The 27,905-nt window shown below is 65.1% G+C and overlaps 4 protein-coding genes across 5 annotated transcripts; all 4 read left to right on the plus strand.

The window, feature by feature from the left end:
• The first annotated feature begins 1,466 nt into the window (after window positions 1–1,466).
• TMEM101 (transmembrane protein 101) lies at window positions 1,467–3,785 on the plus strand. Its single transcript, XM_074162932.1, has 4 exons — window positions 1,467–1,637; window positions 2,485–2,665; window positions 2,764–2,910; window positions 3,145–3,785. The coding sequence occupies exons 1-4, from the start codon at window positions 1,501–1,503 to the stop codon at window positions 3,451–3,453; spliced, it is 774 nt and encodes a 257-aa protein (XP_074019033.1). The 5' UTR covers window positions 1,467–1,500; the 3' UTR covers window positions 3,454–3,785.
• Window positions 3,786–8,345: 4,560 nt separating this feature from the next.
• LOC141474782 (peptide YY-like) lies at window positions 8,346–9,028 on the plus strand. The gene is made up of 3 exons (XM_074162858.1): window positions 8,346–8,578; window positions 8,775–8,846; window positions 9,004–9,028. Exons 1-3 carry the CDS (start codon window positions 8,346–8,348, stop codon window positions 9,026–9,028), a joined length of 330 nt encoding a protein of 109 aa, XP_074018959.1.
• Window positions 9,029–12,866: 3,838 nt separating this feature from the next.
• On the plus strand, window positions 12,867–15,126 carry LOC141474904 (pancreatic polypeptide-like). The gene is made up of 2 exons (XM_074163002.1): window positions 12,867–13,045; window positions 15,063–15,126. Exons 1-2 carry the CDS (start codon window positions 12,867–12,869, stop codon window positions 15,124–15,126), a joined length of 243 nt encoding a protein of 80 aa, XP_074019103.1.
• A 1,281-nt stretch (window positions 15,127–16,407) lies between these two features.
• On the plus strand, window positions 16,408–26,782 carry MPP2 (MAGUK p55 scaffold protein 2). Of its 2 annotated transcripts, XM_074162719.1 has the most exons (12): window positions 16,408–16,438; window positions 18,946–19,064; window positions 20,450–20,602; window positions 20,716–20,865; window positions 22,079–22,306; window positions 23,465–23,596; window positions 24,166–24,271; window positions 24,591–24,659; window positions 24,802–24,963; window positions 26,079–26,281; window positions 26,367–26,495; window positions 26,606–26,782. In XM_074162719.1, the coding sequence occupies exons 1-12, from the start codon at window positions 16,408–16,410 to the stop codon at window positions 26,780–26,782; spliced, it is 1,659 nt and encodes a 552-aa protein (XP_074018820.1). The 2 variants fall into 2 exon arrangements, with proteins under 2 accessions (XP_074018820.1, XP_074018819.1); XM_074162718.1 differs by lacking the exon at window positions 16,408–16,438 and having other exon boundaries at window positions 18,948–19,064; window positions 20,378–20,602.
• The last annotated feature ends 1,123 nt before the right edge of the window (window positions 26,783–27,905 follow it).

Here is a 27,905-nt window from a genome sequence, read left to right on the forward strand (position 1 = left end):
TTTTTTTTTTTTTTTTTTTTTTCTCTCCTCTCTTTCTCTCTCTCCTCGAGCTCGTTAACGGGGGGGGGGGGGGAGCTCGACCGATTCCAAACGTTAGACTTTAAAAAAAAAAAAAAAAAAAAAAAAACACCAACAAAAAACTGAGAAAAAAGAATAATTTAAAAAAAAAAAAGCTTAAAAAAAAAAAAAAAAGCTCATGCATTACTTGACTAACAGACTTTCTTTTCTCCGCCACGTTTTCCTTTCCTACCCGCCAGTCAGACTTGGTTAGTTTTATTTTTTGGACCTTTTTTTTTTTTATTTCCCCCCCCTTTTTCCTTCCTCTCCCCCCCACCCCCCCTACTTTTCCCTGCTGCCAGCACCACCCCCACCCCCCTTCCCATCTCCCCCCTTTACTTTTCTAAAGGGGGGGAGGGGGTCTGTCACCCCCAGTGTCCCTGTCCCAAAGAGGGTCGTGTGTCCCCCCCCACCCCCTTCCCAAAAATAAAAGTAACGAGCTGACTGCGGTGGCCGAACCGGGACCCTTGTGACCAGCGCGGTCTCGTTTTAATTTTGTTTGCACAGGGCAAGGCTTGAATTAAGTCTTATTTTTTTTCTTATCTTTAAATATATATATGAATATATATTAAAATGTTCTTTAAATATTTTTTTTCTTTTCTTTTCTTTTTCTTTTTTTTTTTTTTTTTTTTTTTTTTCCTGCTTCCGCCAGTTCTCTCCACCAGGATCGTGGCAAAAAAACCATCCTCTGGGTACCCCCCCACCCCGGGGAGCACCGGGGGGGGGCTGCAGCCCCTTCTGACCCCCCACCCAGGGGCCCGAGGTGGATTTTTTTCCTCCATTTCCTTTAATTTTTTTAATTTTTTACCCCTTTTTTTGCCTTTTTTAAAAAATTTTTACCCCTTTTTTTTTTGCCCTTTTTTAAAATTTTTTACCCCTTTTTTGCCTTTTTATTTTAATTTTTTACCCCTTTTTTGCCTTTTTTTTTTCTTTAAAAGTTTTTATTTTCCTTTTTTTTTGGCCATGATCCTCTCCCTTCCCTTTTTCTTTTTTTGGTGTTTTCTTTTTTTGTTTTTTTTATTATTATTATTTTTAAAAAGAAATGGATCAAAAAATCAAACGATTCAAGCCCTGCCTTTAGAAGAGTTAAAAATTAAAAAATAAAAAAAAAAAAAAAAAAAAAAGGAAAATTTTTTAGTATTGTTTAGCAAAAACAATAAAACCCGAAATTTTTTTAACCATCACCCGTGTCTGGCGCTCTGGGGGCGGGGCTTCCCCGCTGGGGGCGTGGCCTAGGTGGGCGGGGCCAGGCGCGCGGGCGCGGGGTTTCCCATTGAGTGCGTTCAGTGGGGGGCGTGGCCTCCAGTGAGGGGCGGGGTTTGCGGGGCGTGGTCTCCAGTGAGGGGCGGGGTTTGCGGGGCGGCGTCTCAGTATATAGGCGGGGGTTATGGGGCGGAGCTTCCGGTGCGGGGCGGGACTTCCGGCGGGGCGGGTCTGGTGGCGATGGCGGCGGGCCGCGGCTGGCGGCGGCGGGCGCTGCGGCTGCTGACGGCGGGCGGCGGTGTCCTGCTGACCCGCTTCCCCTTCTGGCACTGCTTCAGCGGGCTGCTGCTCTGCGCCGAGCGCGCCGACGGGCGGCGGTGCGGAACGGGGGGGACGCGGGGCGGGTCTGGGCTTGGGCCTAGGCCTGGGGCTGGGGGGTGGGCTCGTGGGTCAGTGTGGGGCTGTGAGGGCCTGGGGCAGGTGTGGGGCTGTGGCAGCTTGTTAAGTGTGGGGCGGCTGTGGGCTCCCGGGATAAGTGTGGGGCTGTGAGGGCCTTGGGCAGATTTGGGGCTGGGGGAGACCCAGCGGGCCTGGGGCCGGGGCAGGTGTGGGGCTGTGGCAGCTGGTTAAGTGTGGGGCTGTGAGGGCCTGGGACAGGTTTGGGGCTGGGGGAGGCTGGAGGGGCCTTGGGCTGGGGGGCTCCTGGGGTAAGTGTGGGGCTGTGAGGGCTTGGGTTATATGTGGGGCTGGGGCAGGTGTGGGGCTGGGAGAGCTGGTTAAGTGGGGTGGCTGGGGGCTCCTGGGCTAAGTGTGGGGCTGTGAGGGCCTGGGCCAGGTGTGGGGCTGGGAGAGGCTGGAGGGGCCTGGGGCTGGGGGAAGTCTGGGGCTGATGTGGGGCTGTGAGGGCTTGGGGTATGTGTGGGGCTGAGGGGGTTGAGGCAGGTGTGGGAGAGCTGGGGGGGGCTCCTGGGGTAAATGTGGGGCTGGGAGCACCTGGCCTGGGTGTGGGGGCTGGTGGGAGTGCAGAGGGGCAGTTGCAGGGGGGCTGGGGCAATTAGACAGGGGGTTGTGGGGGGGGCATGGAGGGCTGTGTGGGACCATGGGAGGGCGGTGTCAGGGTTAGGGGTTGAGGGAGGGTCTTGGGGGTCTGGGATGGTTGTGGGGAGTTGGGAATCAGGGGCTGGAGCTGCCACTCCCATCCCCCCGCCCCCCTCCCCCCACCAGGAAGCCGGACATCCCTGTCCCCTACCTGTACGTGGACATGGGGGTGGCCGTGCTCTGCGCCAGCTTCATGTCCTTCGGGGTGAAGCGCCGCTGGTTCGCCCTGGGGGCCGCCCTGCAGCTCGCCGTGGCCACCTACGCCGCCCACGTCGGTGGCCACGTCCACTACGGTGACTGGCTGAAGGTGAGACCCTTCCCCCCCCCCCCCCAACCTCCACGGCCCTCTCTCACCTCCCCCAGCCCCCACCCCGGCTTGGGGGGGTGACAGTGGCCCCGGCGCAGGTGCGGATGTACTCCCGGACCATCGCCATCATCGGTGGCTTCCTCATCCTGGCCAGCGGCGCGGGCGAGCTCTACCGCCAGAAGCCACGCAGCCGCTCCCTCCAGTCCACGGGGCAGGTCTTCCTCGGCATCTACCTCATCTGCCAGGTACGGGGGACACCGGGGAGGGGACGTGGGACACCAGTGATTGGGGCACATGATACCAGGGGGGACACAGCCCCCTCCTGTTCCCCACCCTGCTGCAGGCAGGGGGCTGGATCCGCCAGGGTTTTCCCTCCAAGGGGGAAAAAGCGGGATGAGTGCTACCAGTGCCACTACTGTCACCGCACTCCTGCCCCCCACCCTGTGTGTGTGTGTGTGTGTGTGTGTGTGTCCCCTCAGGCCTACTCCCTGCAGCACAGCAAGGAGGACCGCCTGGCTTACCTGAACCACCTCCTGGGGGGGGAACTGGCCCTTCAGCTCCTCTTCATCCTCTACGGCCTCCTGGCCCTGGCCTTCCTCTCGGGCTACTACGTGCGGGCGGCGGCGCAGGTGCTGGCGGTGCTGCTGCCCCTCGCCATCCTCCTCATCGACGGTAACATCGGCTACTGGCACGACTCGCGCCGCGTCGAGTTCTGGAATCAGATGAAACTCATCGGCCAAAACGTCGGCATTTTCGGAGCCGTCGTTATCCTGGCTACTGACGGCTGAGCAGGGGTGGCCACCGGGACTGGGGCTGTGGGGGGGGGGTGGGGGGACACCACAATAACAAGGGGCACGTTTTTGTTTTTTTTAAAGAATCACCGCTATTTATTCTTTTTTTTTTTTTTTTTTTTTTTTTTTTTAATTTGTAAATATTTGATAATTTTGATGGAGGATGGGGTGGGTGCTGCCCTGGGGGAGCCGGGGTAGGGGGGCTCCTGCCTGTGGGGTGCTGGCCACCGTGTGGCCAGGCCCCCTCCCTGCTGAGGTCCTCTGTGTGTGTGTGTGTGTGTCCCCCGGGTGTATTTTTACTGATGAAATGAGAAATCTTTTACCTCGTCCCCGGGCTCTCGGCTGTTGTGCGCCAGTGGGGTCAGGCCCTGCTGCTTTGGGGGGGGGTCAGAAAGGGTGGGGGGGCACTTTGGGGAGAGCTGGTGTGGAGTTGGGGGGGGGTGTGTCCCCTCGTTTGGTGGCAGAACCCCTGGTGTCCCCAAGGGACATGTTCTTGCTGTTCCTGTCCCTCTCTGGGTTGGGCAGGTGTGTGTGTGTGTGTGTGTGTGACCCCCCCAGGTTGGACAGGCGTGTGTGTGTGACCCCCCAGGGTTGGGCAGGCATTTGTGTGTGTGTGTGTGTGACCCCCCCCAGGTTGGGCAGGCGTGTGTGTGTGTGTGTGTGTGTGTGACCCCCCCTAGGTTGGGCAGGGGTGTGTGTGTGTGACCCCCCCAGGGTTGGGCAGGCGGGGGGGTGTGTGTGTGTGTGACCCCCCCAGGGTTGGGCAGGTGTGTGTGTGTGACCCCCCCAGATTGGACAGGTGTGTGTGTGTGACCCCCCCCAGGTTGGGCAGGCGTGTGTGTGTGTGTGTGACCCCCCCAGGTTGGGCAGGTGTGTGTGTGTGTGTGTGTGTGTGACCCCCCCTAGGTTGGGCAGGTGTGTGTGTGTGTGTGTGTGTGTGACCCCCCCAGGTTGGGCAGGTGTGTATGTGTGTGTGTGTGACCCCCCCAGGTTGGGCAGGGGTGTGTGTGTGTGTGTGTGTGACCCCCCCTAGGTTGGGCAGGTGTGTGTGTGTGTGACCCCCCCTAGGTTAGGCAGGGGGGTGTGTGTGTGTGACCCCCCCAGGTTGGGCAGGCGTGTGTGTGTGTGTGACCCCCCCAGGTTGGGCAGGCGTGTGTGTGTGTGTGTGTGTGTGTGACCCCCCCAGGTTGGGCAGGTGTGTGTGTGTGTATGTGTGTGTGTGTGTACCCCCACCCCGGGCTGCGCAGATGTGTGCCCCCCCTGGGCTGGGTAGTGGAAAAGCAAACAGGGGCTGATAAGGGCCTTCCTCCCTGGGGGGGGGGGGCACACGTGGCCCCTAAAGTGCCTCCGGCGGAACCGGGGGCCATAAAGCGCGGGGAAGCGGCAGGGCCCTGTTTGCTCTCCCTGCGCCTTTCCGTCCCCCACCCCGGGCCGGGGATGGGGGGGGGGGCACGGGGGCCCCTCACCCAGGGTCCAGCCATCCACCTTCATCCCCAGAGCCTCCTCCTCCTCCCTGCCCCTGGGGGAGATGGGGGGCACATGGTGGGCACCCGCAGCCCTGTCCCACATTCGGGTTCCCCGGGGCCATCCCTCATCCTGCCCTGGGGGGGGGCTGTCCCCGGGGGGGGGTGGCATTTGTACCCACTGGCAGAGCCATCCTGTGACCTTTGGAAAATTGCTGTTTACTGTCACTCGGGGGAAATGGCGCAGAAAGCCCTCGCCTCCCTTCCCCCCCCCCTCCCCGTCCTGGTGGGGTCAGCTCTGTCTGGGGGGGAGGGGGGGGGCCACCCAGACCCCGATCCTCCCTCCTTTCTTAGCTCGGGGACATCTGTGACAGTGCGGTGACATCGCTGCTGGCGTGTGGGGTTTGGTCCCAGTCCGCAGCGGCGGGACCATGGAGTTGGGGTCCCCCCCCAGCCCTGTGTGTGTCCCCAGCCCTGTGTCCCCCCCCCCCGCCCCCAAACCCCGTGATGGGGCAGCCCCCCCCATCGAGATGCTCCTCTCCTGAGCCCCTACTGGGGTGATGGATTTGGCCTCGATGTCCCCAAGGCCACGTGGGTGGGAGACACTGCGGGGGGGCCTCCGCAGCCCCCCATCGATCCAATTAGTCCTTCCATCGACCCGCGCCTTCGTTAGCGGGGACGTGAAAGGTGCTGGGGAGGGGAGGGGGGGGGGGGGGGGGACGGGGTCTCAGCCCCCTCCCAGGCTGGCGTGTGGCCAGGGCAGCTTGTGTCCCCGCACACCGCTGTGACACCGCGGCCACGCCACGGGGACGAGTTTCCCCGGGGCTGGGGCCGGCCACGGAGCCGGGACCCCCATGGTGGCACTGCCCCCAGCCGTGCCTCCGCCACCGCTCACCGGGGTGACAGCCAGGTCAGAAGCGGGGAGCGTGTCCCCTCCAGCTGGGACGGTGACATCCCGCGGGGTCCTGCTGTGCCCTGTCCCCTCCAGCCGGGCCGGTGGCACCGCACGGGGTCCTGCCGAGCTGTGTCCCCTCCAGTCAGGCTGGTGGCATCCCACGGTGTCCCACTGTGCCATGTCCCCTCCAGCCGGGCCGGTGGCATCCCACAGGGTCTTGCCGAGCTGTGTCCCCTTCAGTTGGGCTGGTGGCTCCTCACGGGGTCCCCATCAACCTGTGTCCCCTCCGTTCGGGCTGGTGACGTCTCATAGGTTCCCTCCAAGCAATGTCCCCTCCACCTGAGCAATGGCACTTCACGGGGTCCCCACTGAGCCCTGTCCCCTCCATTTGGGCTGGTGGGATCCCACAGGTTCCCTCTGAGCCATGTCCCCTTCACCTGGGCTGGTGGCACCCCATGGGGTCCCCTCCACCTGGGCTGGTGGCACCCCATGGGGTCCCACGAAGCCGTGTCCCCTCCACCTGGGCTGGTGGCACCCCATGGGGTCCCAAGAAGCCACGTCCTGTCTGTCCCCCTGGCTGGAGATGTGGCTGCTTCTGGGTAGTAGCATCCCAGGGCTTTTGGGGACCCCCGTTCTGCCACCTCTCCCTGTCCCAGCGCCCACATGGTGGCTGTGGTGGCACCTCCCCGGTGGGGACCTGGAGCCCTCCTCCCTCGCAGCACGTCCCTGCCGGGTGCCTCCGTGCCTCAGTTTCCCCCCAGAGCGCTGGGCGGGTGATTGCTCCTTAATGCCAAATCCATAATGAATTAGTGTGTGTCCCCCCCGGCATAGGGGGCTCGGAAAGGGCAGCTCATCCATCCTGGAGGGCTGTGACAGCGGTCGATGGCGGTGACGGGGGCTGCGGTGATGGGGACTGCGGTGGCGGCTCTCTGCCCTGCCCATCTGGGGAAACTGAGGCAGCCACAGGCTGCGTCCCTTCCCCTGCGCTGTCCCCCGCGGGTGCCTTCTCTCAGGGCCGTGGGTTGTGTCCTGTGTGCCCTGTCCCTGCTGTGTCATGGCTGTGGCGTGTTTGTGTCCCTGTGTGTGACTGGTGTCCCTGTGTACCATTGCCACGTCCCAAGGCTGTCTCAGGGCCGTGCACGTGTGCCATGGCTACGTGTGACAACCGTGTCCGTGTGCCATGGCTACGTGTCACACCTGTGTCCATGTGTTGTGCCTGTGTGCTGGGGCTGCTGTCACACCCGTGTCCGTGTGCCATGGCTGTGTGTCACACCCGTGTCCGTGTGCCGTGTCCGTGTGCCATGGCTGTGTGTCACACCCATGTCCGTGTGCCGTGTCCATGTGCTGTGCCTGTGTGTTACTTCTGTGTCCGTGTGCCATGGCTGTGTGTCACATCCATGTGCCATTGCCGTGTGCCACATGCCGTGGCTGTGTCTGTCCTGTGGCTTCATGCCGTGTCCCCGTGCCATGCCCGTGTGCCGTGGCTGCGTGTCACATCCGTACCCGTGTCCCTTGCATGTGTGGCATTGACATGTGCCACATACTGTGTCCCATGTCTACATGCCATGTCCCTGTGTCTCATCCGTGTCCCCCGTGCTCCGTGTGTGCCCTGTGCCTGCGCCCCAGCCCCTCGGTACGGGCTGGGGGGCTCTGCCAAGGGACGGTGACAAGGTGCTGGCACGTGTCCCCAGGGCCCGGGGCTGGTGGTGGGGGGGGGCTGCCGGGGTCCTGCCATGCCCGTGGGTTGGTCACGGGTGAGGGAGGAGCCAGCAGCCCCCCCGGAGGATATAAAACCCCGGGCGGTTGGAGAAGCCGCTGTGTCCCCAGCTCCGTGTCCCCGGTGCTGTCACCCCGCTGCCAGGCCCTGCCTGTCACCTCCTGCCTCATCCACCGTGAGTGCGGGGACAGCCCGGGGACAGGGCTGGGGTCCCATGGGGGTCCCACAGAGGGGAGGTGTCCCTTGGGGAGGCTGGGAACCCTGGGAGGGAGATAATCCCTTGGGGACAGGAGGGTGTCCCTGGAGGGGAGGTGTCCCTTGGGGTGGACTGGGGTCTTTGGGGCGGGAGAACTCCCTTGGGGACAGTGGGGGGGGGGTCTCTGGGGTCCTTGGGAGGGATGTGTCCCCTTGGGGACTTGCAGGGGGTTTCCCCGAAAGCGAGATGTCCCTTTGGGGAGATGGGAAGAGGTTCCTGGGGGTCCCGGGGAGGGACATGGCCCCCTGGGGACATGGGGGGGTCTCTGGAAATCTCTGAGGGTGAGAAGTCCCTTTGGGGAAGTGGGGTAGTCTCTGGAAGAGGGACACGGGGGGGGTCCTTGGAGGGAAGATGTCACTTTTGGGGGGCTGGGGTCCCCAGTGGGGGAGGGAGACATCTCCTTGGGGAGCAGGGGGATCCCTGGGGGTGGGTGTGTGTGTGCGATGTCCCCACAGGGGACAGGATCCTTGGGGTGGGCTCAGGGGGACGGTGGGGGCTTTGGAGTGGGGACAGAGCTGCTCCGGGATGAGATGGGGGTACCCGAGGGTGACGGGGGTGATGTGCACGCGGCTGAGGCTGCCCCCTGTCCCTGTCCCCATGCAGATGGTGACATCCCCGAGGTCGTGGCGCGTCCTGGTGGCCGTGGCCCTCTGCGCCCTGCTGTGCCTGGGGACGCTGGCGGCTGCCTACCCCCCCAAGCCCGAGAGCCCCGGGGACGACGCCTCCCCCGAGGAGATGGCCAAGTACTTCTCGGCCCTGCGCCACTACATCAACCTGGTGACACGGCAGAGGTGAGTGTGAAAAGGCGTGTGCGAGCCTGGTGACACGTGTGCAAGCCCCTTTGCACGCTCGTGCCTGTCCACACACCCCCTCCTCCCCGTGTGCCCTGTTGCATGCAGCCGGCGGGTCTTGTTTGCACGCCTGGTCCTGTTTGCACACTCGTGTGCGCCCCTTTGCATGTGCACCCACGTGCTCCATGTCCCGCAGGTACGGCAAACGTGCCAGCCCTGAAGCCCTGGTGTCGGAGCTGCTCCTTGGGGCCAGCAGTGACAGGTCACGGTGAGTGTCCCCGTCCCCATCCGTCCCTGAGGACAGGGAAAGGGGCTGCAGCCTCTCCTGCACCCTGCAGGGAGGGGTGTCCTGGGGGCAGTTTGGGGTCCCAAGGGGTGTTGGGGGGTCTTGTCCCCCTTTTTCTCACACCAGCTCTTCCCCGCAGGTACGACGATGACTCTGCATGGTGACCAGACCCCCCCCAACCCCCCTGTCCCCTGAATCCTCCCCGTCCCTCCGTGTCTCCCTAAGGGACCCGGGGCTCAGCTGCAGGGTGGTCCCCAGCACCTGGGGCCAGAGCAGGCCCCCCCACCAGGAGGGCCGGGGACCCCCAGAGCCCGGCCCGGGGGTGTCCCACCGGGGGGGGCCCTGACCCTGTCCCCTCCCCACCCCTGTCGGGGGGGTCCCACGCGGTCCCTGCACGCCCCCGCCAGTGGCAATAAAGAGCACGATTGTGGGCACTCGTCTGGGCTGTGTGTGCCGGGGGGGGGACGACAGGGGACAGAGGGGTGTCAGGGAGGATGGAGGGGAGACGGAGGGGTGCGGGGGGGGGAGACGGAGAGGTGCAGAGGGGATGCAGGGGAGATGGAGGGATGTAGGAGAGGATGCAGGCAAGGATGGAGGGGTGCGGGGGAGGATAAAGGGGCGCAGGGGGGACAGAGGGGTGCAGGGGAGGATGGAGGGGGGATGGAAGGGAGCAGGGAGGATAAAGGGGTGCAGGAGAGGATGGAGGGGTGCAGGGGGGGAGAGGGGGTGGAAGGGTGCAGGGGGGATAAAGGGGTGCAGGGCAGGATGGATGGAGAGGTGTAGGGGAGGAAAAAGGGGTGCAGGGGAGAGTGGAGGGGTGCAGGGGGAGAGAGGGGTTAGAAGGGTGGTGGGTTTGGAGATGGGATGGAGGGGTGCAGGGGGGGATAAAGGGGTGCAGGGGAGGATGGAGGGGGGATGGAGGGGTGCGGGGGGGATAAAGGGGTGCAGGGGAGGATGGAGGGGGGATGGAGGGGTGCGGGGGGGATAAAGGGGTGCAGGGGAGGATGGAGGGGGGATGGAGGGGTGCGGGAAGGATAAAGGGGTGCAGGGGAGGATGGAAGGGTGACGGAGGGGTGCAGAGGAGGATAAAGGGGTGCAGGGGAGGATGGAAGGGTGACGGAGGGGTGCAGGGGAGGATAAAGGGGTGCAGGGGAGGATGGAGGGGGGATGGAGGGGTGCAGGGGGGATAAGGGGGTGCAGGGGAGGATGGAAGGGTGACAGAGGGGTGCAGGGGAGGATAAAGGGGTGCAGGGGAGGATGGAGGGGGGATGGAGGGGTGCAGGGGAGGATAAAGGGGTGCAGGGGGGCATGAAGGGGTGCAGGGGAGATGGAGGATGGAGGAGGGTGAGGCTGGGTGGAAGGAAGCAGGGACAGAGGACCTGCTGGGGTGCAGGGGTGCAGGGATGGGGAGAGGTGGGGGGCGTGGGGAGGGATGGAGGGTCAGTGTGGGGAGCTGGGCCACACTGGGGGGTGCACTGGGTATGGGGGTGGCGAGGGACACTGGCAGTGGGCTCTGGGGTGCACTGGGGGGGATACACTATCGATGGGTGTTGGGGTGCAAGGGGTGCTTGAGGATGGTGTGCACCACCACTGGGTGTTGGGGTGCACTGGGTGCGGGGGTGTGCTGGGTGGGGGGGTTGCGATGATGCTGGGGTTCATGGGGCATCAGGGGTGCAGCTGGTGCTGGGGTGCACGGGTTACTGGGGTGCACTGGGTGTGGGGGTGGCAGGATGCCCTGGAGGTGAGTTCTGGGGTGCACTGGGTGCAGGGGTGTAGGGGTGTGGGGATGTGGGGTGCCCTGGTGGTGAGTTCTGGGGTGCTAGGGTGCACTGTCCATGGGGTGCACTGGGTGTGGGGGTGGTGGGGTGCCCTGGCAGAGGGTGCTAGGGTGCAGCTGGTGCTGGGGTGCATGGGTTACTGGGGTGCACTGGGTGTGGGGGTGGCAGGGTGCCCTGGAGGCGAGTTCTGGGGTGCTGGGGTGCAATGTCCGTGGGGTGCACTGGGTGCGGGGGTGTGCTGGGTGGGGGGGTTGCGATGATGCTGGGGTTCATGGGGCATCAGGGGTGCAGCTGGTGCTGGGGTGCACGGGTTACTGGGGTGCACTGGGTGTGGGGGTGGCAGGATGCCCTGGAAGTGAGTTCTGGGGTGCTGGGGTGCACTGTCTGTGGGGTGCACTGGGTGTGGGGGTGTGGGGTACCCTGGTGGTGAGTTCTGGGGTGCTGGGGTGCACTGTCTGTGGGGTGCACTGGGTGTGGGGGTGTGGGGTACCCTGGTGGTGAGTTCTGGGGTGCTGGGGTGCACTGTCTGTGGGCACTGACGCCCACCGTGGGGTCCCTGCGGGGACTGTGGCCATTGGGGGCTGTCAGGCTGGGCCACAGGCCCCACAGGCTGGGGGGCCCCCACCCCTCTGACCCCCAACCTGGCCCATGGTGGGATCCGGGGGGACAGCCACGTCCTCCGTCGTGGCTGCTGTCCCCCAACCCCTGCTCTGCCACCCGCTGCAGCCACTGCTCCTCCTGTCCCCTCCCTGTCCCTCTGTCCCTTCATCCCACCCCTCGCTCCGGTGTCAGACCCTTCACTCATCCATCCCTCCCCCTCCCTCGTCCCTCTGTCTGCTCTTCCTGTGTCCCTCTGTCCCACTCCCCATCCCTCTGTCCTGCTGCCACCCCTCCCACCAGCCTCCCCCCGCCGGTCCCCATCTGTCCCTCGGTCCATCCGTGGGGACAAGATGCTCTGGGAACAGACACCGGACACCCGGGTCTGCGTCCTCGGCCCCACCGGACACCCCCCCAGCCCAGGGTCAAACATTAACCAGGGCCATGTGAGGGGCCAGGTGTCCCTGTCACCCCTGCAATGGCTGCTGTCCCCCCTAATGTCCCCTGTGCCCCCCTGGCCACGTCGCCACCTGGCCACAGGTGTTGCGTGGCAGGGTGACATCAGCAAGGGGGACAGGGGGGATATAAGGGCCAGCACCGCGGTGGCAGCAGTGTCACCGAGGAACCGGGGAGTTGACGGCAGCGTCCCCCCGTCTCGCTGTGTCCCCTCGTCTCGCCGTGTCCTTGTGCCACCACTCGTGGAAGCAGGTGAGTGGGGACAGGGCTTTGTCCCTGTGGGGGGACAGGGCTGGGGAGGGGGCTGGCAGTGGGGACGAGGGGCTGAGGGGCTGGCGGGGGTGCAGAGGGTCAGTGAGCGTGGTGCGTGCCACAGAGGGTGTGCACTTGTGCAAGGGTGCGTGCGCGCACACGTGTGCAAGGCTGAGCGTGTGCATCTGTGCGCAGCGGTGTGAAACGGGGTGTGTGTGCACACACGTGTGATCCACGAGCGGCGCTTTCCCTGGGAACAGAGTGTGTGCATGCACCGATGTGCATGTGTGCACGTTGTGAGTGTGCGCACTGATGTGTGTGCTGCAAGAAGGGAGGTTTTGTGCCTGCACGTGTGCACGCTTGAAGCAGAGTTGGGTGCGTGTGAGTGTGCAAGGGGTGTGTATGTGTGAAAGGCTCTGGGCATGTGTGCACCCCAGGAATGGAGGTTTGGTGTGTGCATGTCTGCTCTACGGGGTGTGTGTTTGTGTGCCAAGTGGTGCACACACGTGTGTGTGTGTACGTGTGTATGCAGCCAGGTGGTGTGCACACACGTGTGAGTGTACATGTACATTTGCACATATGTGTGCATGCAGCTGGATGGTGTGCATGCACGTGTGCGTGTGCATGTAGGTGTGTGTACACGTGTGCATATGTGCGCACATCTATGTGTAGGTGTACATGTATGTGTATGTGCAGCCGGCTGGTGTGCACATACATGTGCGTGTGCATGCACGTGTGCGTGCAGCCAGGTGGGGCGTGTGTGTGTGTGCATGTACACGTATGTGTGGCCGCAGCCGGGTGTTGTGCATGCGTCTGTGTGCATGTGTGCGTGCTTGGTGGTGTGCACACACGTGTGCGTGCCCGTGTGCGTGCGGCGGGTGTCCTGGCCGCCGCCTGATGCCGCGGTGTGGCCGCAGCCATGGCTCCCCGCTGGTCGTCCCTGCTGCTCCTGGCCTGTGCCCTGGCGCTGCTGGCCGGGCCTCCTGCCGCCGCCGCCCCCGCGCAGCCCACCTACCCCGGGGACGACGCGCCCGTCGAGGACCTCGTCCGCTTCTACAACGACCTGCAGCAGTACCTCAACGTGGTCACCCGCCACCGGTGAGCGGGGACGCGGCCGCGGGACCCCTGACACGCGCTGCCCGGTTGCAGCCTGCTCCCTGCAGAGATGCACGGCCCCATTGCAGCGTGCTCCCCGCTGCAACTCACTCTCCAGTGCAAGGCACCCTCTGGTGCAATGCACTCCCTGGTGCGATCCATTGACGTGCTGCAACCGCCGTTGCAGCACACTCCCCATGACTGCATGCTCCCCGTTGCAGCGTGCTCCCCGTTGCAGCGTGCTCCCTGCAGAGATGCACTGCCCCGTTGCAGCGTGTTCCCTGCTGCAACTCACTCCCCAGTGCAACGCACTCCCTGGTGTGATCCATTGATGTGCTGCAACCGCCGTTGCAGCACACTCCCCGTGACTGCATGCTCCCCGTTGCAGCGTGCTCCCCGTTGCAGTGTGCTCCCTGCAGTGATGCACTGCCCCATCGCAGCGTGCTCCCCGCTGCAACTCACTCTCCAGTGCAAGGCACCCTCTGGTGCAATGCACTCCCTGGTGCGATCCATTGACATGCTGCAACCGCCGTTGCAGCATGCTCGCTGTTGCAGCACAGTCCCCATCACTGCCTGCTCCCCATTGCAGTGTGCTCTGCATTGCAGCATGCTCCCTGCTGCTGCACGCTCTCCATTGCAGCGTGCTCCCCGTTGCAGCGTGCTCCCCATTGCTGCATGCTCCCTGTTGCTGCATGCTCCCCGTTGCAGCACGCTCCCCATTGCAGCATGCTCCCCATCCCTGCACGCTCCCCATCCCTGCATGCTCCCCATCCCTGCATGCTCCCCATCACTGCACGCTCCCCATTGCAGCATGCTCCCCATCGCTGCATGCTCCCCATCGCTGCATGCTCCCCATTGCTGCATGCTCCCCGTTGCAGCATGCTCTGCATTGCAGCATGCTCCCTGCTGCTGCACGCTCTCCATTGCAGCGTGCTCCCCGTTGCTGCATGCTCCCCGTTGCAGCGTGCTCCCCGTTGCTGCATGCTCCCCATTGCAGCATGCTCCCCATCACTGCATGCTCCCCATCACTGCATGCTCCCCATCGCTGCATGCTCCCCGTTGCTGCATGCTCCCCATCACTGCACGCTCCCCATTGCAGCATGCTCCCCATCGCTGCATGCTCCCCATCGCTGCATGCTCCCCATTGCAGCATGCTCCCCATCCCTGCATGCTCCCCATCCCTGCATGCTCCCCATTGCTGCATGCTCCCCATCCCTGCATGCTCCCCATCCCTGCATGCTCCCCATTGCTGCATGCTCCCCATTGCTGCATGCTCCCCGTTGCAGCATGCTCTGCATTGCAGCATGCTCCCTGCTGCTGCACGCTCTCCATTGCAGCGTGCTCCCCGTTGCTGCATGCTCCCCGTTGCAGCGTGCTCCCCATTGCAGCGTGCTCCCCATCCCTGCATGCTCCCCATCACTGCATGCTCCCCATCACTGCATGCTCCCCGTTGCAGCGTGCTCCCCGTTGCTGCATGCTCCCCGTTGCAGCGTGCTCCCCGTTGCAGCGTGCTCCCCGTTGCAGCATGCTCCCCATTGCAGCATGCTCCCCATCACTGCATGCTCCCCGTTGCAGCGTGCTCCCCATCGCTGCATGCTCCCCGTTGCTGCATGCTCCCCGTTGCAGCGTGCTCCCTCGATGCAATGCACCTCAATGCAATGCACCCCCTGTCGCAACGTGCTCTCCTGCTGCAACCTCCTCAACACGCTCCCCGTTGCAGCCCCCGCTCCCCCCCCCTGCCTCATTGCACCCTGTTCAACGGCCGCAGCCGGGTCCCTGCTGCAATTCCCACTGCATCCCGCTCTCCTGCATCCCGCTTCCCCCTGCTCCCGCTCCCCCCTGCACCCTGCTCCCCCCCTGCTCATTTCCCCCCTGCACCCCGCTCCCCCCTGCACCCTGCTCCCCCCCTGCTCATTTCCCCCCTGCACCCCGCTCCCCCCTGCACCCCTTCTCCCCCCTCTCCCCCCTGCACCCCACTGCTTGTTGCTGCCCCCCCATAACGTGCTCCCCCCCCCGGCAGGTACGGCAAGCGGTCGGGCGGCCGGGCGCTGTGCGAGGAGCCCTTCGGCACGGAGGGGTGCTGAGCCCCCCAGGTGAGGGGTGGCAGCGTAGGGGGGGGCGCAGTAACCCAGTTGGGGGGCTGGATGCTGGGTGAACCCCCCCCCAGGGCCACCCGTGCCTCAATTTCCCCAGTGGTGGAGGCGGAGGTATCCTGGGGTGACGGTGTCCAGGGTTGGGGGGGTTCAGGGCTGGGGGGACTCCGGGGGGAGGGGGGGGGCACTGCGGGGCGCTGACCCCCTCTCGTTGCAGGGACATCGCTGGGGCCCAGCGGGTGAAGAGGAGCCCGGGGGGCTGCTGCACCCACAGCACCCATCACCCCGGGGCTATACTGGCCCCCCCACAATAAACCCCTTTGCAGCCACCTCCTGCCTCTGCCTGCTGGGGGGCGTCTTGGGGGGCACTGGGGCTGGGGGTGCAGGGATGCTGGCACTGGGGACACTGGGGACAGTGGGGACAGTGGGAAATTTGGGGGTGCTGGTACTGGGGGACACTAGGGGCACTGGGGACTTTAGGGGTGCTGGTATTGGGGGATGTTGGTGGCACTGGGGGCACTGGAGGCATTAGGGCTGGGGTCGCTGGTACTGGGGGCACTGGGGACTTTGGGGGCGCTGGTACTGGGGGACACTAGGGGCACTGGGGGCACTGGGGACTGGGGATGCTGGTACTGGGGACTTTAGGGGTGCTGGTACTGGGGGATGTTGGGAGCACTGGGGGCTCTAGGGTTGGGGTCACATACTGGGGGCACTGGGGATTTTGGGGGCGCTGGTACTAGGGGACACTAGGGGCACTGGGGGCACTGGGGACTGGGGATGCTGGTACTGGGGACACTAGGGACACTGGGAGTGCTGGGACTGGGGATGCTGTTACTGGGGGCACTGACATAGGCCACTGGGGCTGGGGACCCTGGGGAACACTGGGGGTGGCTGTGCTGGGGACAGCAGGGATGCTGATACTGGAGGCACTGGGAATACTGGTGCTGAGGGCACTGGGGACACTGGGGGCACTGATACTGGGGACATGGTGCTGGGACACAGCGTGGGGTGCCCCCCTGGGAGGGCATCAGTGCCATCACTGGGGGTTCCCCCTCTCCGTGGGGCACAATGTGGGGCTGGGGGGGGGGCGCGGGGTCCTTGTGTGTTTGCACATGCCTGTGGTGCACTCGCACCCATGCACACGCGTGTGTAAGCACATGCCCATGTCCACGAGGGTGCCCGAGCGTCCCAGGCCACCGCACGCCTGCGCGGCCGTCCCTGTCCCCGTCGGTGCCAGTCACGCGTGCCAGGCCGTGCCCGCAGCGCGCCGAGATGCCGGCGGCCGCCCCCAGCTCCGCCGCGGGTGAGTGTTCACCAGGACGGGGCTTGCACACGCACCTGGAGCTTGCACACGCACCTGGGGCTTGCACACACACGGGCACATGCGTGTGCAAGCCCCGCCTCGGGCGTGTGAGAGGATGCGGGGAGGGGAGGTGGCTTGTGCAGGGGCCACAGGGTACGTACATGTGAGAGGGACCGTGTGGCTTGCACGCACGTGTGCACAGTGCACACTCAGGCCTGGCACCACGCATGTGCAAGGGGGGGGGTGTCGTTTCTGCGCGGGTGGGCACTGCGGGGACAACGACACTGCGGGGGGGGGGGGGGGGACACCTGCATGTGCGTGTTCATGCGTGTGCGTGGATGCGTGTGTGTGCGCACACACGAGCGGGACGCGGTCCCTTTAAATCCGCGCCCCCCCCATCCGCTTAGCTCCCTGGCCGCCCTCTCGGTTGCCATGGAAACCGCGCGGACCCGCGCCCCCCCCTTAAAGGGGCCGAGCCCCCGTTATCCCCCCACCCTCCCCGAGCGGCGGGAGGCTGCGTGTTGCGTGCGGGGGGGGGTCCCACGGGTGAGCACGCACCGGGGGAGCGGGTGTGAGTGTGTAAGCGGGGGGGGGGACGGGACGGGACATGCACGGTGTGTGGGGGGGTGCATGCAGGGGTGTGTGCCCGTTGGTTTGCACGCGAGTGTGAGCACGCACGGGGTGTGTGTGCACGCGTGCACGGGGGGCTGCACACACGTGTGTAAGCATGCCGGGGTGCGCGTGCCCGTGGGCGCGCAGGGTTGTGCACGCTCATGCACACGCGCGTGAACACACAGGTGCCTGTGCCTGCAACACGCCCCGCTGTGCACATGTGTTCGTCCCCACGCGTGCATACGGTTGCTCACACGCGTGTGCACGCAGAGGCGCGTGCGTTAACTCGCGTGTGAGCACACCCCCGCTCCCCCAGGTGTGCAAGGGGGGGGGGGGTTTGCACACGCGTGGGCCGACACGCGTGCCCGTAGCAGGGCTCGCGTGTGCAAGGACACCGTGCACACGCGTGTGCAAAGCCCTGGGCGAGCGGGGCCGGGGGGGCCGCGGGCGGGGGCGGCGGTACCCGGATCTGGGGGGGGGGGGGAGCGGGGGGGAGGCCCGGCTCTGCCGCCCGCAGCCATGAGCGGCCCCGGTGGAGGGTCCCCGCCGCCCACCCCGGACCCCGCCATCTCCCCCCTGGGTCCCCAAGGTAGGGGGGGGGGACACACGACACACGGATGCGGGGGGGGGGGGGGGGGGGGGGGGGCCGAGGGGGGTGATGCCATGCAGGAGGCTGGGGGGTGTTTGGGGATGGGGTGGGGTGGGGGGAGGAGATGGAGGCAGGGAGATGGGGATGTGGGGGGGGCTCTTGAGTCATGTCGTGACCCCCCTCAGATATGGGGGGGGGGGGGGTGATGGGTGTCGGGGTTGCGTGTGTGTGTGTCGTGTCCCCCCCCTCGGCTGCATCGCGAGCATCCCCCGCCATTGCAGCGCAGCGGCTCCCGGATGTATTGCATCCCCCCCCCCGCCCCCCCCGGCGAAGTGCATTGCACTCCCCCCCCCAGTTTTACAGCAACCCCCCTAATTTCATTGCAACCCCCCCCCCCCCCCAATTGCATTGTACCCACCCCCAATTTCATTGCAAGTCCCTCTAATTGCATTATTACTCCCCCCCCCCGCAATTGCATTGCAACCCCCCCCCGGGCTGTGTTGCACCCCCCCGTTTGCATGGCACCCCCCACATTTGCCATGCAACCCCCCCCACCCCCCCCCCCCAGCTGCTGCATGTAGTGGGGGTGGGCAATATCCCCCCTCCGGGGGGCTTTAGAGGGGTCCCCCACACTTTTGGGGGGGGGGAAATGGGCAGCCCCCCCCTCAAAGTGCACGCTTTAGGGGGGGCTCTCTGTGGTTCCCACCGCAGGGACTGGGGGTGCAGTGCCACTCCCTGCAGGTACGGGGGGACACTATGGGGGGTGGCCTGGGGGGATGGAGAGTTGGGGGGACAGCAGGTTCCTGTGTGGGTGGGGTCTTTGTGCGGGGGGGTGTGTGTTGCTCCTCAGCTGGGGAAACTGAGGCACGGGGGGGGGGGGGGGGGCTGTGGTGCTGAGCAGCCAGGGTGAGATCTTCCCCCCTGCCCCTGCCATGAGGTGTTGGGGGGCTCCTGCCCCCAAGGGGGCTGTGATGCTCCATGGCCCCCCCAGCCACAAAGCGGGGTGATGATTTGGGGGTGGGGGGTGGCACGTCCTTGTGTCTGTCCTCCCTATAGGATGAGAGGGGAAGCCGTGCTCCCACAGCCCCCCCATGCCACCCCCCCCCCCCCCCATTCCCCACCAGCTCCAGGAGGGGAGGGGGTCAGGATGGGGGGGTGGGGGACAAGCACCCCCTGTGCCGTGTTTCACTTTCACCCACGTTACTGCTCTCTCCTGCTGTCGTCCCCCCCCCCCCCCAACCCCCGCCACCTCCCGTGTCCCTGTGTCCCCCCACTGTGTCCCCACGCCCCCCCCCCCCCCCCCCAGCCATGCAGCAGGTCCTGGACAACCTGATGGGGCTCCCCGGGGCCCCAGGGGCGGCCGACCTGGACCTCATCTTCCTCCGCGGCATCATGGAGAGCCCAATAGTAAGGTCCTTGGCGAAGGTACAGTGGCGCGGGGGTGGCACCGTGTCCCCCCCCCCCCCCCCCCAGCCCCCGCTGCAGGTGGCAGCGCGAGGGGGGCACGGAGGGGGGATGTGGGAGCACGGGTGGGTGCGTGTGGGTGAGTGGCCATGTGGGTATGGGGGCACATGTGTGAGTGCACACGTGTGTCTGTGTGGTGCGGAGGAAGATGTACATGTGTGTCGGTGCATGTACATGTGTGTGCGCGTACCCACGTGTGTGCAGGTGTGGGTATATGCTGGTGCACACGTGTGCGCGTGCAGGGATGGGTCTGTGCATGTGTGCACATACATGTGTGAACATGCACATGTATGTATGTACATGCATGTGGATGCATGCACACGTGCGTGCATGCATGGATGTATGCTTTCACGTGGGCGTGCGTGCATGGCTGTATGCTTGCACGTGGGTGTGCATGCAGGGAGGTGTGTGCACATGTTTGCACATACACGTAAGTGCATTCATGGAAGTAAATGTGCACATTTGCACATGGGTGTGTGCACGCCCATGCGTGTCAGGGTGCCGTGTGTCAGTGCGACGGTGAGGGAGGGCCGTGCGCAGGGTGGGGGCAGGAGAGGGTGCTGGGTGTGAATGGGTGGGTTGAAGGGTATGCACACGTGTGTGCACATGTGACTGTACATATATATATCACCCGCTGGCCATGCTGGGGGTGTGTGTGTGTGGCTGGCCCCATGTGCTGCATGTTTACCAGTGTGTGTGCATTTGCATGTGCACACAGTTGTGCAGTGGCACATGTGTGCATAGGTTGGCGTGCTGATGTGTGTGCAAGGGCGTGCGCACATATGTGTGCACAAGAGTGCACTAGAGGATGTGCATGTGTGTGCATCCAGAAGGGTGGATTGCATGTGCGTGTGCACACAGGGCGCTGTCCGTGTGCAGAGGGCATGCGTGTGTGTGCTCATGCGTGTGCTCGTGCGTGTGTGCGTGTGCTCACATGTGTATGCTTGTGTGTACCTGTCTGTGCTCGTGCATGTATGGGCTCGTGCGTGTGTGCTCCTGCATGTGCTTACGCGTGTGCTTGTGCATGCTCGTGTGGATGTGTGCTCATTATTGCTCCTGCGTGTGTGTGCTCGTGCATGTGTGTTTGTGTGTGTGTACGCTTGCGTGTGTACGTTTGTGTGCTTATGTGTGCGCGCTTGTGCATTGTGTATGTGCTCGTGTGTGCTTGTGCATGTGTGCACTCTGTGTGTGTGTGCACACTCACGTGTGCTCGTGCGTGTGTGCGCCCCTGTGTGCACACCAGCCCATGCCAGCCCCCCCTGCTCCCCCCGCAGCTGCCGGAGGGAGTCTTACCCTGTCAGTGGGGGTCCCTAATCCCTGCCATGTCCGTCCCCCCCCCCCCCCAGGCGCACGAGCGGCTGGAGGAGACGAAGCTGGAGGCGGTGCGGGACAACAACCTGGAGCTGGTGCAGGACATCCTGCAGGACATCGGCCACCTGGCGGGGCAGGACAGCGCGGCCGCGGAGCTGGCCCGCATCCTGCGCGAGCCACACTTCCAGGTGGGCGTGCGAGGCTTCCCCCCCTCCCCCCCCCCCCGCCACACGTGTGTGTGCAAGACATGGCGGGGGTGGGGGGTGTGTGTGTGTGTGACAGTCACCTCTATGCCCTGCAGTCCCTGCTGGAGACCCACGACTCAGTGGCCTCTAAGAGCTACGAGACCCCCCCGCCCAGCCCCATCCTGGACCCCACCTTCAACAACCAGCCCGTGCCCCCCGACGCCGTGCGCATGGTGGGCATCCGCAAGACGGCCGGAGAGAACCTGGTGAGACCCAGCCTGGGGCGCTGGGGGCGTCCGAGGGTGTTGGGGACACTGGGGACATTGCGGGGTGCTGGGGACATTGCGGGGCGCTGGGCAAATCGGGGGCATTGCTGGGTGCTGGGGACACGGGGGGCGTTGCAAGGTGCTGGGAGCATTGTGTGGTGCTGGGGACATTGGGGACATTGCTGGGACATTGCGGGGTGCTGGGACATTGCTTGGTGCTGGGGACATTGCGGGTGCTGGGGATATTTGGGACATTGCTGGGTCATTGCTGGGTGCTGGGGACACTGGGGACATTTCTGGGTGCTGGGGACATGGGGGACATTGCGGGTTGCTGGGGACATTGTGAGGTGCTGGGGACACTGGGGACGTTACAAGGTGCTGGGGACATGGGGTGCTGGGGACGTGGGGCATTGCTGAGTGCTGGGACATGCCATGGTGTTGGGGACATGGGGGACATTGCTGGGTGCTGGGGACATTGGAGGGTGCTGGGGACATTGGGGACATTGCTGGGACATTGCAGGGTGCTGGGGACATGTGGGGCATTGCTGAGTGCAGGGACATTGCATGGTGTTGGGGACATGGGGGACATTTCTGGGTGCTGGGGACATTGGGGGCATTGTAGGGTGTTGGGGACATTTCTGGGTGCTGGGGACATGGGGGGTCCTGGGGGTATTGGGGACATTGCTGGGTCATTGCTGGGTGCTGGGGACATTGTGAGGTGCTGGGGACACTGGGGGCATTGCTGGGTGCTGGGGGGTTACTGGGTGCTGGGGACATTGTAGGGTGCTGGGGACATTGGAGGGTGTTTCAGGGTGCTGGGGACATTGGGGACATTGCAGGGTGCTGGGACGTTGATGGATGCTGGGGACATTGGGGACATTGCTGGGACATTGTGGGGTGCTGGGGGTTACTGGGTGCTGGGGACATCAACATTGCTGGGACATTGCAGGGTGCTGGGACGTTGATGGATGCTGGGGACATCGGGGACATTGCTGGGACATTGTGGGGTGCTGGGACATTATGGGATGCTAGGGACATTGTGGGGTGCTGAGGACATTGCTGGGTGCTGGGGACATCGGTGGCGTTGCGGGGTGCTGGAGACATTGCAGGGGACATTGCCGGGGTAACTGGCGGGTGCTGGTGGGTGCCGTGGGACGCCGCGCTGGGGGGGACAGCGGTGTGGCACTGACGCGGGGCTGTGCCCCCCCCCCAGGGGGTGACGTTCCGGGTGGAGCGGGGGGAGCTGGTCATCGCCCGCATCCTGCACGGGGGGATGGTGGCACAGCAGGGGCTGCTGCACGTGGGGGACGTCATCCGGGAGGTGAACGGGCGGGAGGTGGGCAGCGACCCCCGGGCGCTGCAGGACAGCCTGCGCCACGCCAGCGGCAGCGTCGTCCTCAAGATCCTGCCCAGCTACCAGGAACCCCACCCCCCCCGGCAGGTACCCCCCCCCCCCCCCCCCCCAATATCTGCACCCCCATATCTGCCCCCCAACATCTGCCCCCCAACATCTGCACCCCACACCTGCACCCAGCACCCTGCCCGTGGCTCCCTGTCCCACCACCCGTAGGTCCCCCCCTGCTCTCTGCCTGTCCCCCCCACCTCTGTGTCCCCATGTTCAGGATGTCCCCAAACCACCCTGCCGACGTCCCCCTGCCCACCTGTCCCATGTCCCCCTGCCCACCTGTCCCATGTCCCCCTGTCCCCTTGCCATGTGCCTCATCTGAGTGTCTCATCTCATCATCATCATCACCTGAGTGACACATCTCATGTGTCCCTTGAGCCCCACGGCCCTCTGGACCCCATGCCCCCCATGTCCCGCTGTCCTCATGTCCCACTGTCCCTCTGTCCCCTGCACGCCAGCAGGGACTTGCCCTATGCCCGTGTCCCCCATGGCTGGTGGCACCCCAATGTCCCCCACTGTGCCCTGCACCCCAGCACTGGTACCTGGCTGCGGTGGCACCTACCCTGTCCCCATCCCTGTCCCTGTTCCCATCCCCACAGCAGGATCTGGGTGGCAAAGGGTGCCCTGTCCCCCCCTCCTTCCCGTGCCAGCCCAGCGCGTCACCCTGACTCCCTGGGGACAAAGCAGCGCTGTCATCGCGTCCCCTGGCACCGCGTGTCCCTGCGCCACGTTGACCCCACGGCCGCCAGCGCCGGGTGGGGGTGGGGTGTCCCGTGTGCCAGCACACGCGTGTGCGGTGGTGGCGTGTGCCGTTGTCCCCGCACCCATGTGTGCCATCGCAGGGGCGGCGGCGGTGGCGCTGGGTGCCTGCGTGGGGCTGTGCGTGGTCGTGGGGCTGTGCGTGGGGGCTGCCGTGGGGCTCCTGTGGGGCGCGGTGGCCACCGCCGCCGCCGCCTGTGTGTGCGCGGGGGCCGTGCGGGCCTGGCTGCGCCGGGGGCACCAGGGCGGGGGGGGCACCTAGCGGGGTGCACACGCGTGTGTGTGTGTGTGTGTGTGTGGCACGGCTCCTGCCTTCCCCACTGCCACGCTGGGGAAACTGAGGCACGGGGTGGTGCCATCCGGGTGATGCAGAGCGGGGAACCCAGGCGTCTGACGGCCAGGGCCACCCCCCCGGCTGACCCCCCCGGTCCCCAGGTCTTTGTCAAGTGTCACTTCGACTACGACCCGGCCACCGACAGCCTCATCCCCTGCAAGGAGGCCGGGCTCAAGTTCACTGCCGGTGACCTGCTGCAGATCGTCAACCAGGATGACCCCAACTGGTGGCAGGTCAGCGGGGGGGTCCCAGGGTGGGGTGGGTGGGGGGTTGTCCTGAGACTTTGTCCCCCTCCTGGGGGTCTCCCTGGCAGCTGCGGTCCATGAAGGGTCAGGGGGGTCCTGGGGCTGGGGGGGGCTTCTGGGAGCTTGGGTGATCCCTGGGAGGTGCGGGGGTGTGTTTCTGAGGGCGGGAGGGGTCCTTGGGGCTGGAGAGGGTCCCTGGAGTTGCAGGGGTGTCCCTGGGGTTGGGGGTGTCCCTGGAGCTGGGGAGGGTCACTGGACTTGCGGGGCGTCCTGGGGCTGGGGGGGGGAGCCTGGAGCTGGAGGTGTCCCTGGAGCTGGGGGAGGATCTCTGGGGCTGGGGGGGGACATCCCTGGGAGAGGGGAGGGTCCCTGCGGGGATGTGGGTTCCCTGGAGCTGTGGGGTCCCTTGGGCTGGGGAAGGTCCCTGGGAGCTCGAGGGGTCCCTGTGGGGCTTAGAAGCTGAGGAGGGTCCCTGGGAGCTGGAGGGGGGTGGTCCCTGTGGGGCCGAGGGGTGCCCTGTGGGGCCAGGGTCCCCACGTGTGGCATTGTCCCCCCAGGCATGCCACGTGGAGGGGGGCAGCGCAGGGCTGGTGCCCAGCCAGCTGCTGGAGGAGAAGCGCAAGGCCTTCGTCAAGCGGGACGCGGAGGTGGCCCCCACCTCTGGTACGGAGCCCCCAGCCCCCAGTGGGGACATGGCCCTGGGGGCAGGGGGACAGGTGGTCGCCTCCTGAGGGGGAGCACGGCAGGTCCCCTGCACCCAACGGCGATGTCCCCATCGCCCCATGGTGATGTCCCCATGCCCGTGGCACTGCTTATGTGGCAGGTCCCCAACTCCCCGGGTTACGTCCCTATCCCCATGGCGCTGCCCCTGTGGCAGGTCCTGGCTCCCGTGGCACTGTCCCCATGCTGTGGCACCGTCCCCGTGCCACGGCACTGTCCCTGTCCCCGTCCCCAGCTCAGCCAGCCCCCGTGCCCTCGGCAGGGGCCCTGTGTGGCAGCCTCAGTGGGAAGAGGAAGAAGAGGATGATGTACCTGACGACGAAGAACGCTGGTGAGTGTCCCCGATGGCGTTCCCCTATGGTCTGTGCCCGTGGCAGGCTCGTGGTGGCACCTCACAGGATGGGGTGCCCTGGGTTCCCCATGGCACCTGGCTCGGGGTCCCGCCGTGGGTGACAGCCCTGTCCCTCGCCCAGAGTTTGACCGCCACGAGCTGCTGATCTACGAGGAGGTGGCCCGCATGCCCCCCTTCCGCCGGAAAACCCTGGTGCTCATCGGTGCCCAGGGCGTGGGGCGCCGCAGCCTCAAGAACAAGCTCATCATGTCGGACCAGGCGCGCTACGGCACCACCATCCCCTGTGAGTGTCCCTGTGTCCCCAACAGCATCACTGTCCCCGTGAGCATCACCATCCCTCACCAAGCATCACTGTCCCCTGCGAGCATCATCGTTCCCAAGAGCATCACTGTCCTGTCCGCTGTGACCGTCACCATCCTCGTGAGCATCCCTGTCCCCACTAGCAACCCTGTCCCCTTGCCAGCATCCCTGTCCCCTTGCCAGCATCCCTGTTCCAACCAGCATCCCTGTCCCCTTGAGAGCTTCCCTGTTCTCCACAAGCATCCTTGTCCCCTGCCAGCATCCCTGTCCCCTTGAGAGCTTCCCTGTCCTCCACGAGCATCCCTGTCCCCTGCCAGCATCCCTGTCCCCTTGAGAGCTTCCCTGTTCTCCACAAGCATCCTTGTCCCCTGCCAGCATCCCTGTCCCCTTGAGAGCTTCCCTGTCTCCCACCAGCATCCCTGTCCCCTACCAGCATCCCTATCCCCTTGAGAGCTTCCCTGTCTCCCACCAGCATCCCTGTCTCCCACCAGCATCCCTGTCCCCTACCAGCATCCCTATCCCCTTGAGAGCTTCCCTGTCTCCCACCAGCATCCCTGTCCCCTACCAGCATCCCTGTCCCCTTGAGAGCTTCCCTGTCTCCCACCAGCATCCCTGTCTCCCACCAGCATCCCTGTCCCCTACCAGCATCCCTATCCCCTTGAGAGCTTCCCTGTCTCCCACCAGCATCCCTGTTCCCTACCAGCATCCCTGTCCCCTTGAGAGCTTCCCTGTCTCCCACCAGCATCCCTGTTCCCTACCAGCATCCCTGTCCCCTTGAGAGCTTCCCTGTCTCCCACCAGCATCCCTGTCCCCTTGAGAACTTCCCTGTCCCCCTCGAGCATCCCTGTCCCCCGCCAGCGTCCCTGTCCCCTGTGAACATCACTATCTCCACCAGCACCCTGTCCCCCTTCGAGCATCCCTGTCCCCCCTGAGCACCCCCATCCCCAACACAGCCCGTCCTGCCCGGTGTCGGGGATCGCACCCCTGGGCTTGTAGGTGCAGCATCGCAGCCCTGTGGCCGTCCCCACAGGCTGTGGGTGTCCCCAGGGTGTGACCCCCGGGGCGGGTGGGTGGCACTGACGGGCCGTCCCCGGGCAGACACATCTCGGAAGCCGAAGGAGAGTGAGAAGGACGGGCACGGGTACCGCTTCGTGTCACGGGGGGAGATGGAGGCGGACATCAAGGCCGGGCGGTACCTGGAGCACGGCGAATACGAGGGCAACCTCTACGGCACCAAGATCGACTCCATCCGCGCCGTGGTGGAGGCCGGCAAGATGTGCATCCTGGATGTCAACCCCCAGGTAGGGGACCCTGGGGACACACAAACCAAGGGGGTGGACGGGGCTGCCCCCTCCCCGGGGCTCAGCGCCGTCCCCTCCTGCCCAGGCAGTGAAGGTGCTGAGAACGGCTGAATTCGTGCCATATGTGGTCTTCATCGAAGCCCCCAGCCCCGAGACGCTGCGGGCCATGAACCGGGCGGCACTGGAGAGCGGTGTGGCCACCAAGCAGCTCACGGTGGGTCCCCCTCCCTAGGGGTTTTGGCGGGGGGGGTGGGGTGGGACGCCACACACACAAGGCGGGGGGAGGAGTGATGGGGAAACTGAGGCAGGGTTTGTGCGGGGCAGGAGGCGGACGCCAAGCGGACGGTGGAGGAGAGCGACCGCATCCAGCGCGGTTACGGCCACTACTTCGACCTCAGCCTGACCAACGACGACCTGGAGCGCACCTTCGGGCGGCTGCAGGAGGCCATGGACCGCCTGCGCTCCCAGCCCCAGTGGGTGCCCGTCACTTGGGTCTACTAATCACCCCCCCACACCCTGCCCCACGGGGGGGGAGGTCACCACCACCCTCATTCCCAGCCCCCCCCTCCCCCCCCCGCCCCCAAAAAGGGCTGTGGGGGGAGGAGGGTGGTTGCGCCCCTGCTGTCTCGCTCATTGGTGTGATGAGCTTGCTGTACTCAGCGCTGGGGTGGGGGGGCTGGCTTTCTGCAGAGTGTCCCCCCCCCCCCCCCCCCAAACCTGGCCCATCTCTCCTTCCTACTGAGCCCCAGATTTATGGGGGGGGGGGGGCAGAAGCGGTCGGTGGGGTCCCATGGGGGAGACAGACCCCCCCCCCGGTGCCATGCCCAGCACCCACACAGCTATTCACTGCCAAACCTCACCCCCCCCCCCCTTTTTTATCTCTGGGGACTGTGCCCCCCTGAGCTGGGGTCGCTGCAAGCTGGGGAGGCACAGGGAGGGTGGGGATCCCCCAGCACCACGCAGTTCCCGCCCCTCGTAGCCTCGTGCCTCAGTTTCCCCATGGGGAAACACACCCCATCCTGGGGCAGCGCGTGGGTCGGGACCCTCAGAGCTGGAGTGGGGGGGGTGAGATGGGGGGGTCACACCCAGCTGGAGCCCCACGAGCTGCCATGGACCCAGGCGTCCTGGGTTACCCCACCCCCAGGCTGCAACCCTTCCTGGGGACCCCCTTTACCAGGGTGGGTGTCCCCCTCTGTCCCTTGTGCCCCCTGTCAGCCCCTCCCAGGTAGCAATAACCCCCCCTGAGACCACCTGCCCACGTGTATTGGCCCTGTAATTAACCCTTAATTAACTCTGTAATTAACCCTGGGGCGGAGGAAGCTGCAACTGGGAGCTCACGGGGGGGGGGGGGCTACTGGGGGGGTTTTGGGAGGGGGGGGGGGGGGGCTGCCATGAGGTGACTCCCGAGGGACGGGGACACAGGGAACACAGGGCACACGTGCAGGTGTGTGCACATGCGTGTGTCCCCCTCCCTCCTGCCCTGCCCCCCCGCCCTGGTGCAGCCACCCCCTGTCCCTGTCCCCAGGATGCTCCTTTTTGGTACTTTGCTGTGACTTTTATTAAAGGAGAGAAAAACAGCGGGTCTGTCCCTTATGGCCGAATCCAGCTGGGGTTGGGGCACCCC

The sequence above is a fragment of the Numenius arquata genome, chromosome 23, assembly GCF_964106895.1.
Source record: "Numenius arquata chromosome 23, bNumArq3.hap1.1, whole genome shotgun sequence".
NCBI classification, from domain to species: domain Eukaryota; kingdom Metazoa; phylum Chordata; class Aves; order Charadriiformes; family Scolopacidae; genus Numenius; species Numenius arquata.